General features: G+C 48.8%; 7 protein-coding genes across 7 annotated transcripts; 3 read left to right on the plus strand and 4 right to left on the minus strand.

Annotated features, from left to right (window-relative positions):
• Window positions 1–1137: 1137 nt before the first annotated feature.
• On the plus strand, window positions 1138–2097 carry FPRO_01460 (uncharacterized protein; the record flags this gene model as incomplete). Its single annotated transcript, XM_031231227.1, has 1 exon — window positions 1138–2097. The coding sequence occupies one exon, from the start codon at window positions 1138–1140 to the stop codon at window positions 2095–2097; it is 960 nt and encodes a 319-aa protein (XP_031075013.1).
• A 202-nt stretch (window positions 2098–2299) lies between these two features.
• Window positions 2300–3788, minus strand: FPRO_01459 (uncharacterized protein; the record flags this gene model as incomplete). Its single annotated transcript, XM_031231238.1, has 2 exons — window positions 2300–3663; window positions 3734–3788. The coding sequence occupies 2 exons, from the start codon at window positions 3786–3788 to the stop codon at window positions 2300–2302; spliced, it is 1419 nt and encodes a 472-aa protein (XP_031075014.1).
• A 544-nt stretch (window positions 3789–4332) lies between these two features.
• FPRO_01458 (uncharacterized protein) lies at window positions 4333–6284 on the plus strand (the record flags this gene model as incomplete). Its single annotated transcript, XM_031231249.1, has 2 exons — window positions 4333–4873; window positions 4927–6284. The coding sequence occupies 2 exons, from the start codon at window positions 4333–4335 to the stop codon at window positions 6282–6284; spliced, it is 1899 nt and encodes a 632-aa protein (XP_031075015.1).
• A 318-nt stretch (window positions 6285–6602) lies between these two features.
• FPRO_01457 (uncharacterized protein) lies at window positions 6603–8130 on the minus strand (the record flags this gene model as incomplete). Its single annotated transcript, XM_031231262.1, has 4 exons — window positions 6603–7054; window positions 7107–7276; window positions 7325–7833; window positions 7888–8130. 4 exons carry the CDS (start codon window positions 8128–8130, stop codon window positions 6603–6605), a joined length of 1374 nt encoding a protein of 457 aa, XP_031075016.1.
• A 1762-nt stretch (window positions 8131–9892) lies between these two features.
• FPRO_01456 (uncharacterized protein) lies at window positions 9893–11974 on the minus strand (the record flags this gene model as incomplete). The annotated part of the gene is made up of 1 exon (XM_031231273.1): window positions 9893–11974. One exon carries the CDS (start codon window positions 11972–11974, stop codon window positions 9893–9895), a length of 2082 nt encoding a protein of 693 aa, XP_031075017.1.
• A 717-nt stretch (window positions 11975–12691) lies between these two features.
• FPRO_01455 (uncharacterized protein) lies at window positions 12692–13318 on the plus strand (the record flags this gene model as incomplete). Its single annotated transcript, XM_031231284.1, has 1 exon — window positions 12692–13318. One exon carries the CDS (start codon window positions 12692–12694, stop codon window positions 13316–13318), a length of 627 nt encoding a protein of 208 aa, XP_031075018.1.
• A 655-nt stretch (window positions 13319–13973) lies between these two features.
• FPRO_01454 (uncharacterized protein) lies at window positions 13974–14706 on the minus strand (the record flags this gene model as incomplete). The annotated part of the gene is made up of 2 exons (XM_031231295.1): window positions 13974–14606; window positions 14668–14706. 2 exons carry the CDS (start codon window positions 14704–14706, stop codon window positions 13974–13976), a joined length of 672 nt encoding a protein of 223 aa, XP_031075019.1.
• Window positions 14707–15404: the final 698 nt, after the last annotated feature.

Below are 15404 nucleotides of genomic sequence, written 5' to 3' on the forward strand. Positions count from 1 at the left end.
TACCTCACCGTAAGTAAGGTAAGGTACAATGCTTGAAGCTCCTCCCACGCTGCCATGCAACGCCAACCAACGTCGAGCAACACTGATGCCCCTCAGCTGCCCCGCCTACTCCGTTAGTGCGCAAGGTCCAATTTGAGCTTAGTCCGCCAATTAGAGTGGGGGAATCGGCGGCTGAGGGACCCCATCGATCCTGCTTCATGCTCACAAGTTGGTGCTGATGCAGCGGCTTGCTGAGAGCGCTATAGCGCCCATGCTGTTGCGCTGCCACCTCCTATTGGATTTACTGGTATGACAACTGATGCGTACGTAAGCTCAGCGACTTGTACAGTCAGAGTTTGTGTTCAAGATCCAGAAACTCAAAGAATGTACTGATAAAGAGTGTAACGGCTGATGTCGTATTTGTCGAGACTACTACGGGGATCCGCGATGTTCACGAAAAGGAAAAATGATCTAGATTTTCGTCAGGGACCTGCAGGGTTCGTAATCGTCAACTTGTCTGTCTCCCATGTCTCATAACCCCACTATGACATTGTCGCCCATAGCTCAGACACGAACGGACAGGGCTGTTTTATGAGGCTGTGGCGGCTTACATTGGGTTACAGGTGCTGAAAATAGCACTCTGCTAGGAGGCCAGGTCCTGGGTCACCTTGGTTACGATAAAAATCCGTGCACTATATTTTGCCTACCAGCAATACTTGGGCTTCATTACATCTCCTTCATTCAACATCCAATGATAGTGACGATCCATTCGGTGAGAACGAGGAAAGTATGCAATGCTATCAAGGTGTTTTCATTTCAAGAACATGTTCGTGTAGACTCTTAGCTGAAAGGTCATTAATTGTCGGACCCAAAGCTCCTGTTTCTCGCTCCGGAGACCTTCAGATCTGGCTGCCTGTGGCGAATGAGCCAGACCAGTCTTCATACTTTTACCACATTATTTTGTAGAACAGTTGCCTAAAGCTAAGATATCAAGTAATAGATTCACAAATATGATGTATTGATCTCCGGGAAGTATTTAAACGCATATGTGCTATTCCATCAGAAGTCTTTGAACCGCCTCATTATTCCTTGTCTGGCAAAAACCGCTAGACTGTTCTATAGTTACTCCCACTTACACCAACAGACTACCTAGTCACAATGACGAGAAGCAAAGCTGCTCAAGAGGCCACTATTCAAGATCCTGTAGGTGACGATGGTGCCGAACAGGAGCGGGATATCTCAAGCTCGCCTCCTCAGCCAGCAACCTTCAAGGGACGTCTTCAAATGAGTGACTTCATGTTCAAATCAAACGAATCTTCAAGTGGCCAGACTTCCCCTATACGAAGATCCCCGAGATTCACAACTCCCACCATTTCGACCTCAGTCTCATCCGCTTCAGCCGCTAAAACGAAACGGACCAAAGAGCGAGATGTTGAAGACAAAGAGAAAGATATTAAACCAAAGAAAAAGAGAGCACGCCAGGCTTCTGGATATGCGCCTCCTTCAACATACGCACATCTCAATGGCCTGCCAGATGCCATCGCCTCAAATCTTCTCGTTCTCTTCATCGGTCTGAACCCTGGTATACAGACAGCACGAACAGGCCATGCATATGCGCATCCGTCCAACCTGTTTTGGAAACTCCTCTACTCAAGCGGCCTTACACCGCGTCTCTGCAGCCCAACCGAAGATCGTCAACTCCCTGAACTGTACTCCATGGGGTTCACCAACATTGTCGCCCGACCCAGTCGCAATGGCTCTGAGCTTAGCAAGCAGGAGATGGACGAGGGGGTTGAAATTCTTCATGAAAAGTGTCGCAAGTACCGTCCCGAGTCTGTATGTGTGGTGGGTAAGAGTATATGGGAGAGTATTTGGCGCGTGAGACATGGCAAACCTGTTGGAAAGGCCTTCAAGTATGGCTGGCAGGACGAGTCGGAGAACATGGGGGTGATCGAGGGCGAATGGGAAGGATCCAAAGTGTTTGTGTCGAGCAGCACAAGTGGTCTTGCTGCTACATTATCGCCAGCTGAAAAAGAACGTATATGGGCAGAAATTGGAACATGGGCTCAGAAACGGAGAGCGGAAAGGGAGCTTGAGGCAAAAGAAGAGAGCAAATAATAATGTATAGCACATAAGAGATTGACATTTACTCTTTTGGACAAACACTTCACTACAGCAATTGATTGAACGGCGGCTTATTCCTATCCTAACCATCTAGAATGAACTTTTGCCTTACCAGGCCCTTCTGATTTCAGATTGTAAGTACATCTTCTCCCCAACTCCGTTACGCCAGAAGCCAAAGCACCTAGAGCCTGGCCTTTTACTTGCATCGCTTCTCAACCACATTAGGTCCATTCTCCTCATACTCCTTTCGCGAAATCCACATCTGGTGGAAAGTGCCCAAACTAGCGAGAATGCTACCGCCAATCCAGGCACCGAAGCGTCGCTCACTTGTAAGACCTGCCGCGTGAATCTTGATCTTGAGTCCGGGGTACATCGCCATCAACTCGTTGTTCAGGCGGTCGTTGAATCCGTTGATCAGACTAGTGCTGCCAGTTACGACAACGTTAGCCAGGAGGTTGCCTCGAAGATCGACGTCAACTGCGTTCAAAGCAGAGCGGATGAGCTCGGGGATGGTTTGCGCTTTGGTGAGTTGCTCAGCGCCGGAGCCATTATATCCGACGGTCTCGTCAAACATGCCCTCTGTCACCCGGAATCGCTGCTCGCGCCACATCTGGTTATAACCGTCAGGCATTTCGAATACGCGGCCGGGTTGCGTCTTAACATAATCCTCATTGCCGGAAACACTGTAACGACCGGGGCCTCGCCAGACTTCTACCACTGACTCCTTGAATTCCGTCAACACACGCTCTTCCTCATATGCGCGGAATGAATCGTTGATCTGAAAGGGGAAGTGTCGTAGTCGGACTGAGGGAGGTGCCAGGGCGTCGACAGGCGTCTTGTTCTCGATCATGAAGGTGGGTGTCAGCTCGACCTTGGGCTCTGATGCTTCAAAGAGATTTCGAATCTGAGAGGAGAGCCAGATGCCACCAACAGGAGACTTCTGTATAGATCGCTTCAGCACCATACCGTCATGAATAGCTGTGACTGAAGTGTTGGCACCGCCCACGTCGATAACTAGAGAGGTAGCCTTGCCAGCGGCAAATGCTGCCAGCACCGGAGTACGACTCAACCAGAAAGCAGGGCAGCCCCAGTTCTCCATGATGATCTCAATAGCCTTCTCACGAGCCTTGGGTGTGTTCCAGGGAGCCTCTGTAATCAAGAGGGGATTCTCGCCCAACGGCTTCTCGGCAGATTCGGCAGCATCGGCGTCGTCCATGGCCACATCGCCCTCTCCGTCCTGGCCTTCTGCCTTGGGGTCGTCGTTTAGACCGTTCTTCGAGGGAGGTGTTTGTCGTTCGGGTTGCAAGCGCTTGACAAGCATGTTCTCCCAAATTCGAGCAGCAACGTCCCAATCCTCCACCACACTATCCTTATTCATGTAGTTGCGGACTTCGAAGTCGGGGCGAGGGATGAGGCACTCATCACCAAACAGGTCTTTAGGGTTGTCGCCGGTTGTGTGACCGTAAAATGATGGGAGGATAGATTTGGGAACATCTTCACCAGCGAAGCCAGCTCGAGTGTAGCAGTATCCAGGATCGAGAACGAGGGCAGAAACCTCATCTATATCAACATGTGTTAGTGGAGATCTTTGGCGGGCTGACGCGACATGGGGAGCTAGAGCTGCGCGTACCTCCTCCATAGATGTCAGTGGGCTGCATAGACGTGGGAAGGGGCTGTTGAGCCATGATTGATGATTTATGGATGGTATTCGCTATTTGCAGATGGCGAAGGTGAATTGAACGATCCGGCGCAAAAGTATCGCGGAATTGGTGGAGCTGCGCCAGACCAAGCGATCGATGGATATTTGCCTTGGAACAAATTTCAGCCTCGAGTGGTTGGTAAGGAAAACATAGACTAACTACGCCACATATTGTCGAGGCTGCGATGTGGCGGTCATGGCTCCACCAAAGCTTGCCGGATTATTTTCGGCGAACCGGCTCTCTTTAAATTTTCGCAGATCGGCTCCAAATCGCTTCTTTTTTTTCTTCATACATGGAGCGAGAGTTCCATGTCACCATCATGATTGTAAGTACGCATATGGCTCTCAATTATCCCTCTTCCCTTTGCCTAAATGATGAATTCGCATACTCGCTTCAGAACCGCTGCGATTGACACGGCTTGCTGTGGTTGATTTAAACTGCCAATTTTCTGATTCTAGTGCAACACATTTCTTTGATGTCTTAGCAATGAGTTATTGAAGCACTGCTAACCTCATTGACAGAAGCCATGATGTCTGTACGATACTTGCGACAGGCCAGTCGGCCTTTGATACATTCGATCTCCCAGACCACAAGTGCTCGTTGCTCACATGTGCTCAGCTGTGGCAATTCCTCAAGGACATTATGGGGTTCACAAAGCGTGATACATGGGAGGTCCCTAGCTACTTCGGCCGCTAGGAGCCAAGATGGCCTGGAAGGATATTCGTCTTTCAAGCAACAGCGTCGCACTGAGCTCTGGGCTGAGAAAGAGAGCGAGGATCCTCTATTCGAAGAGACACACCCTCGCCTCGTCCATCATGCAGAGCGCAAGACGGTGCCTGAATTTCATAAAGCTTTTCGAGATGTTCTTGATGATTCCAAGCACGTCAGCGTTTGTGGCCGAGTTCGATCCAAGCGCGTCGTCGGAAAGAATCTTATCTTTCTCGACATCGTGAATGAATTTGAGCGTCTACAGGTCATGCTCAACCGGTCAAAGTGCATGGTAGAAGAGGAGGCAAGGAGTTTGAAGTTCGCAATGTTCAGAAATTTAATAGAAGTGGGCGACCACATATGTAGGATCCCTAATGTTTATCCTGTTATTTCCCAGATGCTTACAGCCTGGCAGCTGTCGTTGGTGTACCGGTTCTTACTAAAGCCGGTGAACTCACCTTGGAGGCCAAGACTTTGCCTGAACTTTTGTCTCCTACCATGGAGCAGATCCCAGAGAAACTCACGGATCCCAAGACCAGAATGCAAGAACGTCATGTTGATATGTTGGTGAACCGACAAGCAATTGATGTCCTCCGGCTGCGCGCCGAGATCACTAAGCACATGCGTGATTATTTTCACTCAAGAAAATTCCTCGAGTTCCAGACACCGATTCTCGCTGAAAACGCTGGCGGTGCGGTGGCCCGCCCTTTTGTTACGAGAGCCACTGAGTTCAAGGATAAAGATCTCGCCTTACGCATTGCCCCAGAGTTATGGCTCAAGCGTCTCGTTATTGGAGGCGTCGACAAAGTCTTTGAGATTGGACCCTCGTTCCGTAACGAGGGTGTTGACGCGACACACAACCCCGAGTTTACTATGTGTGAGTTCTACAGCGCCTACAGTAATCTGGAGGACTTGATCAACCAGACCGAAGAGATTCTCTGCAGTCTAGCCCAACACTCCCAAGATCTCATCTCTACCCAACTCACATCTTTGCCTTCCATCGACATGAAACAGTTTGTGCGACCTTTCAAACGGGTCGAGTTCGTTCCCGCACTTCAAGAAGCCCTTGGGCTTCGTCTGCCCAAGCTCTCATCTCCAGATGCTTTACCAGAACTCCTGGCTATCCTAAAGCTTGCTGGCATCAAGGTGCCAGGTGATGTGCCTGCCTCGTTGGCCAAGCTGCTAGATCGTCTGGCTGCCGTTTACCTGGAACCCATGTCATTCACGGAGCCTATCCTTATCATGAACCATCCAGCCTGCATGTCACCTCTTGCGAAGAGCTTCCTTTGCCCGCAAACTTATCAGTTAGTATCTGCTCGTGCAGAACTCTTCATTGGTGGCCGTGAATTGGCAAACATGTACGAAGAGGAAAACGACCCCGAAGAGCAGAAGCGTAAGCTGCTCGACCATCGAAACCTCGTCAACAAGGATGACGGTAGCATTGCAATTGAACATAATGAGACGCCTGAAGGCGAAGCAGCCGTTGAGGAAGCTCTAGATGAGCCTTTTGAAGACGAGGACGGCGACGCTGCTCCTCTCGATCAAAGTTATGTCAAGGCTCTCGACTATGGCCTGCCCCCTACGGGCGGCTGGGGATGTGGTGTTGAGCGTATGGTCATGCTATTTTCTGGTGCCAACCGCATCAGCGACTGTCTAAGCTTTGGTTCGATAAGAAATGTTGTTGGACTCTCAGCAGCAGAGGAGAACAAGGCAAGTCCCGAAGAAGATAAGAAGCTTGAAGAAGACAAGCAGTCGAGTTCCAAGAGCTCATGAATCAACTCTGGAGGGTTTGTACTATCAGTAGACTTTTAATCATTGCGATGATGTATGAATGATGGAACTGTATAATATTGTAACAATGGCTATAACCTAGAAAGCTGTATAGAACAATAGATGATATATCGCGTTCATGCAGAGTACCTAGGCTTTGCAAAGAATGATAAGATGATAGACAACACAAGTGGGTTTACGGTGGACCAGTTATGGAACAATTATCAACTGGTATCTTGATATATATGTACAAAAGAATAGGTATCAAAGAATCAAATTACATCACACCAACAGCAAACAGACCCAACTCAGGTCTTACCCTTACACGGAAACAGACAGCTGGAACAGACTGCTTCCCTTCTTAGGGGTAGACATGGTCTTAATCCAGTCCCTCACAGTCTCGTCGCTCAAAGATGACCCAAAGTCAAAGGCGTCATCCAACTGCTTGATAGCGACGCTCGACGTACGCTCACAGAAGACAACAGCAACCTTGATGTACTGGTCGGCAGGACGCTTGAAGTAGTCAGAGCTTCCAGCGCCGTTTGTCAAGTGGAATGTGCTCTTGCACTTATCATCACCAGTAGCGAGGACCTCGTAGATGTCGACCTCACCACAGCCTGTCTTCCAGCAGCTGCATCCGCTATATTGGCCGGTTCGGGGAATGCGGCCGTTGAGAGCCCAGAGGGCGGGCATGTCGCCGTTGAAGCCGGTGTTGCCATCGAAGGGCATCTTGAAGTTGAAGAGGAAGATCTTGTTTGAGCCGGAGAAGCCCTCTGTAAGGGGGATCAGTGAGTGATATATCTAGGCTGAGGGGAGGTAGCATACTATAGGCAACATCAGGGACACGAGAGTAACCGCAGCTCTCGTCACACTTCTCAGAGCTGAAGATGGAGAACTCTTTGTTGGAAGGGATGAAGACGTCCTTCAGGATCTTGGGAGAAGAGGAGCCACCGTTTCCGTTGGCGTTGAGGTAAGAGAGAGAGTTACCCCAGGTGCTATACTCAGTCAGTATAAAGGCATATCGAGGAGTGACAGAAACTTACTTGTCAAAGACTCCGGATCCCTCGCCGCCATAGTTACCCATGAAGACAACGTTATCAGCAACACGCCGCTGAGCGTTGTAGTAAGAAGTGCGCTTCCAATGTCCGCCAGGAGTAGCAGTGTACTCTTTTGCCTTTGAGGTAGCCTTGCTCTTGACCTGGTCCACCTTGCTTTTGACATTCTCAACCTTGCTCTTGATCTTGTCCACTCCAGGCAGGGGGTCAGCCTTTAGCTTCAGGGGCTTCTTCGCAGCGTCGGTAGGAGCAGCAGGGATACCAACAGGAGCAGCCTGGGTAGCAGGGCTTCCGTTATAAGTGTTCTCCCAGGATACGACTTGTCCGTCGATGGTGGCAGTGACCCAGTCCCCACGCTTCTTCCTGCGCTGCTCGTGGAAATGACGATGGCCGTGGAGGTGAGGAGAGGGAACAGAGTCACGCTTCTTCTCGCTGGACCCGAGATTGTAGACTGCAAACTCCTTGAGATTGAAGGGGCCTCGAATGTGGACAGACAGCTATAGTATGTTAGTTTATACTGTGAAATGGCCGAGTGACGACGGTCAACTTACATCCTCACTCAGAGGTCCAAGAGCACCGTCGTAAGAGAAGGGCTCCTGATCACAAGATCCATCATCTCCCATCTTTGTAACAGCCTTGAAGCTTCCACTGCTGGAGAATCCCTCATAGAGAATCTGATCAATAACACCGCAGAACCAGTTTCCGCCTTCGTTGACGGCGCTGCCAGAGCATTGCTGTGTGAGGGCCGTGGCGAGGCCCGTGTAAGCCAGAATGGAAAGATTGGTGACCTTCATGGTTTCAAGTCTTTAATCTATTCAGTCTGGGTGACTATAGATATTTTGAGACCTATTATCGAGTCTCTGAGATCGTCGATATCAACAGTTGATAGGAGTGTTTCTGTGAATGTCTTCAAAGAGTGGACTCAAAGACAACAGAGATTCCAAGATATTTTTAAGGAGTGACTGGAAGTAAAGACAAAAAGAGTGTATAGTTCAATAAAGTAAGAAATGCCGAAAAATGCACGACTGATATGTTTCAGTACCAACCTCTAGGAGGAACTCGAAGGATGGGGAGGATTTCCATCCTTCGGTGGGGAGATGGGCGATATTAAAGAGGATCCAAATAACACAACAACTACTACTAGCTACACTACAACTGCTGCAGGACTCAAAGGGGTAAAGGAGCCCAGCGTCACCTCCAAGTCTGGGCAGCAGATCTCAATTCTGTTCCTGGCACAACCCAAGCCTACCTAGAGGTAATAGTGTACGGAGTGAAAATGGCCAAGATAGGTTGGTGGTGTATGTATTTGTTTCAGGCTACGAGGGGACTCTAGAGCCTGGGCCAATTACAAGCGTCAGATGACTTATTGAGAGTGGTTAATAAAGGGAACGGCCTGGCCATGCTGCTTTGGGAAGTTGAGGGCATCACAAAGAGCCACGCTTTGGCGTGTGGATGATGGCGCAGCGGTCTTGGCTTTGGGCCCGTCTCTTGTTTTAGGCTGGGGGCCAAGATGCTTGATTAGACGCCGAGACGCCATATAAGATTGCATTTCCCAGATAATATAATAATATTTGTTGTCTTTTACTCTGTGTGATTCTTTCTCCCGCATAGTGAGTGACAACAGGCAGATCTGTGTGATACAAGTGACGGGCCTCATGAATATCAACGAATATCACACAACCAAGTCATAGCAACAACTACCGCTACTAACAAAGGATCAACATTAGTCGAAACAAAAAAGGCTGGTAGTAGAAAGTGGGTGTGGTCAGTTCCCCTGCAACACCAAGAAAGGCCAACGCTTGTCTAATCTTGGCTTTCCTTGGCGTGTCCCCTAATTTATTTTTGACTCGTAATCGTCACCAGGAACAATCAAGAGCATAAGAATGCCTTTGTCAAGAGGAAAAGTCGGTCTCTGGAATGTCCACGTGCTGCTTGACTCGAGGTGCCCTTTTGAAAGTTAACCAACCTATTGCTAGTGCATTTCCAGCCCCCAAATATTAATGTCACATTCAAATAGTGGAGATGAGCATATCACTATTTCACCAGAACGATGTTTAAAGACGTCAGTCGTCAGTCAGTCATTCATTTTTATACAACTGTCAAGATATCCGTAGTCACAAACTGTTCAGATGAATTTCTCTATTGGACGAGAAGACATTAGTTTGAGCCCTGGCTGATACGGTTTCGCTGTTGAGTCGCGTCTTATTGGATCTGTATGGCCTCAGTTCAGCCACGACTAGGTTATGCTAAACAACTCATCAATACTCAGCAAGTCAATCATCAACGTGCCATGCTAAATATTTCGGTCCTCTTTAATCATCAGATTTCCCGTTTCCGTCAACACATTCATGAAAAAGGCGGGAGTCCCATGAGAAGTCTTCTCTATATCACATTATTCTGAGACATTTTATGCCTGATGCGGAACTAGCTATAAGTACAACTAGCCGTCAAACTCGGCTCGCAAGTCCAAGCTTTTCTGCTTTTTGTGATCTCCAGATTCCATCGCCCTATATCCCCAAATAATCATGCTTTTCCCATAACTGCATAGTGATCTCCCTAGTCATCGAAACCACCCCATTCACCATCATCACCACTGTCCTCATTCGCCTGTAATTTCCTCTTCTTGCTACCCTCAATAGCACCGCGGCGGTTGTTCTCCTTTCGTCTCTCATACCCGCTCTTGGACGTGATCTTGGCCTTATTTCCACTCCGGCGCGCTTCCACACCTCGCTCCTTGAGCTTCTTGCGGTCTGCCTTGCCGACATTAGGGAGAGCATCTAGGAGCCACTTCTGCACCCCGGCCTCATCTCCTGTTTTGCCAGCCTGCTTCTCGCTTGCAGCGATAACATTGGCGACCATCTTGACGAAGGGAATGTCCTCCTTGGTGTAGAATGTGACCGCCACACCACCTTCGCGACCTGCTCGGCCTGTTCGTCCTGCGCGATGGACGTAGCCCGCGCTGGAGCCGGGGACATCGTAGTTGACAACACCGTTGACTCCGGCAAAGTCTACACCTCGTGCCAACACATCTGTTGTGATCAGAACCCAGATGTCTCCAGCACGGAACTTGCGCATGATGGAAGATCGAGCAGAGTCTGTGAGACCACTGTGAAGGGCAGCTATTCTTGCTGCACCTCCAGCCTCTAGAGGAATGTCGTATTGTAGCTCCTCGTGCAGAGCAGTTGCTCGGTCAATTGTTTGCGTAAAGACCAAGAACGGAGGCCGGAGAGGAGGGCCCGAATCATCAGCAGCCGTAGGATGTAGCAGCTGTCGCAATGCCAGTAGTTTACCTTGCTCAGTCGCAGTGTAGATAAGCTTGTGAGCAATGTTTGGAACAGCAGTATCCTTGAGACCGACGACTAGTCGCACAAAGGGCTTCGGTGTGATACCCAGCGACTGTGCTCTTGAAGTCAGCTTCTCCGTAACCATAGACTCAATGTTTGAGCCCATGGTAGCAGACCAAAATGACACCCTCAGGTCGGGGTTTGTACATGCTGTCCAGTCAGACATCATGGCATCTCGGAAAAGAGGATCTAGCAAGACATCCGCCTCATCCAATATCAAGTCTCTCACAGTAGGCAGAACCTTTTGTGTGCTTGGAGGTCCCGAAGTAAGAAACTTTAGTAGGAGGAAGGGTGTGGTGACCAGAATGTCAGCCTTTGTGATTTGCTTGGGCTTGTCGTCTCCCTTGCTCTCATCTTCATCCTCAGAATCTGACTCCTTGTCCTCTTCATCCTCAGAGCCATCTTCCGCCATATCCACTTGCTCGGCTGAAAGTTGTGTGCGCTTCTTCATCGAGACGACCTTCAGCCGAGTTCCATGAGCAAGCTTCTGTCCTTCGCTAACGATCTGATGCACCAGCTCTCGAGTTGGTGCAACAATAATCGCCTCGAGTTCGTGAATATCGTCGAGGCTTTGCTGCGAGCGCCGGCGCAAGATATTGTTGATAGCGGGAACCAAGAAACTGATAGTCTTTCCGCTTCCTGTCGGGGCGATTGCGAGGAAATCGACTCCTGCTTCTAGTCCATCTTCATCTTTCAGGGCAGCCTGGGGGTGTACGAGAAGAGGAAGACTGCCCATCTGAACTTCAGTAGGAACTCGGTATCCCTGGAATACAAGATTATCGGCGACCTTGTTTGAGAGACCGTAGGCATTGCGCAGCTCGCCAAAGGAGTCCAAAGGCTGTGGAAAGAGCTGCTTCTTTCCATCTTTCTTCACTTCGACAGCCGCCTTCTTCTTTTTCTTGCTCTTCTTGACCTTGGACTGATCCTCTGTCTTTGAGAGTAGAGTGATCTTTAATCGATGCGATCGTAGCAGCTGGCGACACTCGTCCTCACTCAACAATCGAGACGGCCGTGTAGGTTTCGGTACTTGAACGGGCTCCTCCGTCTCAACAGCTGCCTTGACTACAGGCTCTGGCTTGGGGGCAAAGAAGTCGACTTCGGGGAGCTCATGGTGAGCTTCGGGTTCGGGCTCATTCTTTGTTCGCTTTCGCTTCTGGCCGCGCACCTGATCATGGTAGAGCTGGGGGTTTGTAGATGTGCCAGCCGAGGGCAGCTTCTGCTGAGAATTGCTAGAGTTTTGGCTGTTCTTTTGTGTCTTTTTAGTTCCACGGGATAAAACCTTGAGGATATCCATTGTAAAGGAAGGGTATGCGCTATAACGCGTGCTTGAGCAACGAGCTTGGGCTGAAGATCCAATGTGAAGAAAAGTGCTAGCAACTGAGAATTGCATTCAGAAATTTTGGTGGATCCATGTTGGCTTGACGGAAATCATTGCGGATAGTGGGGAGTGGGTGGAGAGTATGTGGCTGGTGTCAAAGGAAGCCATGCCTGGAGCACCGCCACAACCGTTGAGATCTGCTACCTAAGGTTACAGGCACCGTTCGTTAGTGTTAGTGGGCGCTATGGATGGTTCAGTAAATCCCCGACCCGAGATCGATGGGAAATTGTTAGCAACTGCACACTTTTTGAGCATCAGGAACGCTCCATGGATGATCCATTATGGGGGATCATCTTACCCAATGAAACTCTTGGTCTGCGCAGTAAAACATGTTCGATTAGTGTCGATCTCCGTCATAATCTTATCCAACTTTTTGCTACAGGCATGAGCATGATGCATCCCAAGGTTGACGTCACTCTGGCTGCCAGGATAGCCAGCAATCAGGATTTGGAACTCCCAAGCATGGAAAATACGTGAAACTTGGTATTTCTGCTTCTGCTTTTGTGTATTTTATGTCTTGCATTCCCCGTTTCCATTCTGCCCTGCATTGTCACTCTTGCATCTAAAAGCAGATCAGATCTTCAAACTAGTACATATACACATCACATCTTTTTAACACAGACAACCGCCATCATGCCGACTATGCTTGGTCTTACCAACGACCGCTCACCTCACGGACTTAATGCGGAAGAAAGCAAATTCGGTGGTCCCTCCAGCCAAAGAGGCATGGAACTTACCCCGCGCCAACAAAACGGTAGCATTGTATCCGGCATCGAAGGCTCCGACTTCTTCAACGGCGGTGGCAAGCAAAAGGAGCACGACGCAGATGAGGAATCAGATGAGGAGAATCTCAAGACCATCAAGGGCCGTAACCTCTCCGCCGTCAAGGAGATGGAGACTCTTCTCTGGCGTGCCCTCTGCGACAAGCCCAAGACTGCCCTCAAGTACATCGCCAAGGACGCCGTCATGTCGAACCGCTTCCTCTTCGGCGACCCTGTCCCCCGAACCGCTGACTCCGATCCCTCTCTAGAGGAAGAGATCAAGCACTGCGAGGAGTGGCTCGCCTACAAGATGCACGACCCCCAGCCCGTCGAGATTGGTCTCATGGCTGCTGCAATTGGCTACAAGCTCATCCTCTTCCGCCAACTTGACCAAGGAGATGGCAACTTTGGCATGCAGACCGTTCAAGCTACATGTTCGAGCTCCTGGAGGCAACTTGCTAGTGGCGACTGGGAGCTCACTAGTATGTTTGCTGGTTAAATGGTTTGATGATATGGATGGTTTCATGAAATGGACAGGCGTTAAATGATGAATGGAGTATGGGTTAATGATTCATGCCTAAACGAGCTACATCATAAATATTAACTACAGGTTGCTTGCACATCAAATATCTATGTAAAATCTTTGGTCATTCATTCAGCTAAATCTGTACGCAATATGAGGTGAATAATAAGGCTTTTATCATGTGACAAACAACGCTTTATTGTCCACTATGTAAACTTCTTGATACCTTCATGTCAAAACAATTAATACCCACGCTTCAACTAAGATACTGGTAGCTGCCTCCAACTCAAGCTCTCCAGAGTCCAGTATTTCCCGAACATCACACATCAATCTAAGAAGTCCAACGTCTTGGACCAAGCCTTTCGATGATAATCTCGAAGGTTGGATCTCCCTTCTTGTTTGGTGGAGTTTTCTCTTTCAATGTGTCAATAAGATGTTTGATCCTCTGCTGTACCACATGAAACCTCTCTTCAGTACGAGCTTTTCGTCGATATACCATATCTTCTTTCCCAATAGTACACTCGAGGGAGATAGTTACGCCGCTACCTTCCTCGAATCGTATCTCGTTTATGATATCTGCAAGTGACAATCTAAAGAAGCTTCGTGCTGGACACCATTGATAACTCGAGTACTATTCGGTGTGGTAGACAGTGAAGTCGATAGCGACCAGGCGGTCAGTTGCAAGTACTGTGGCAGTAGAGTCAGGGGATGAGTGGTCACTTGCAGTTGGATCATGGCTAGGTTTTTGTTTTTTGCCATGCTTTTGTTCTTTGCCGTGATCTTGTTGTTGATCGTGATCTTGCTCTTGGTCGTAGTATTGCTCTTGGTCATAATCTTCTTCTCTGCCATAATCCTCTTCGTTTAGGTAATAAGAAAAAGGTTCTTCTTGTTGTAAGTCCTCTGGTATCGGTGTATCAGGCCTTCTTCCGACGCCTGATTGGCTATCTTGAATTCCCATATCCTCTGTGATCGGAGGATTTTTCGATTTGGACTGATCAACTGGAGAAGTCGATATTGATTGCACCGAAAACTTTGGTGGTTCAGCATTGCTGTTCCAAGCCTCGACCGAAGAGGAGATAGGATTATCTTGACTTTGGGCATGGCCACTCTTTGCAGATACATCGTCATCTGGCGCTGGATCGCCCTTGTTGATTGTTTTATCCAACGCCATGTTGGGCGCCTCTTCCGTGCTACCGCGAGGCAATGACGATGACTGATCGTGGCTGCCAGATCCGTTGAGGTTCTTTGGACTATTTTCTGACTGCTAGAAGATATGTTAGCACTCAATGAAGCAGAATGACAATTGCTCAATGCTCTGGGCATACAGTTGGGTCAATGTGACGGCTTCTGACTATATTAGACATTCTCAAAATATCTTCCGGTTGGAGAGGGATGCTCTTGGGGGATCTCTTCGAGAATGGGGAAGGACATGGACAGAATTTGCTTCTCTTAGTGGAGGTTCGGTTTGAGTCAGAAGAACTTGCCATGGTTTTTGCGGTGGTGCTCGGATTGAACCTGTCCTAGCGATGTTGTTTCAAGAATGTGCGCTTAATCTCTGTATCTTCTGACGAGTGTTTGATGATGATTAAAGAAAGTAGCCTTGCTGTAAGTGACTGATTGTGTTGAAAATATTGTCTTCTGATGAATGTAAGGACGAAGACTGGGTAGGGACTCAGAAAGGATGAATACCTTAGCGAAGCTTCGGTATAGGCCAGGTGTACTTACCTTACGAGGCATCGCAAAATCACAAAGGCAAGTTGGTCCCCTGGAAGTGGAAGGTGCCACTATCACCTTGAGGAGAGCTTCGAAGTTTGTTAAGGAAAGAAGGCCATGCAAGCTGGTCATGACAAAGCCATTGCTATTGTCGAGCAGCCGTTGAGGGCAAGAGCAGACATCTAAGACCTCGAATCAGGGCGCCATATAATAACGAATACATGCATATAACCAAAAGGTCCCCTTAGACTTATTGAAAGCTTCGAGTATCCAAGTCGTTTTATTTCTTATGTTTAAGTTCATATGTTCCCTTACCACGGCGGAGCACCTTGTCATAATGCCCCGAAGA

Source organism: Fusarium proliferatum (genome assembly GCF_900067095.1).
Source record: "Fusarium proliferatum ET1 genome assembly, contig: FPRO_scaffold001, whole genome shotgun sequence".
NCBI lineage: Eukaryota > Fungi > Ascomycota > Sordariomycetes > Hypocreales > Nectriaceae > Fusarium > Fusarium proliferatum.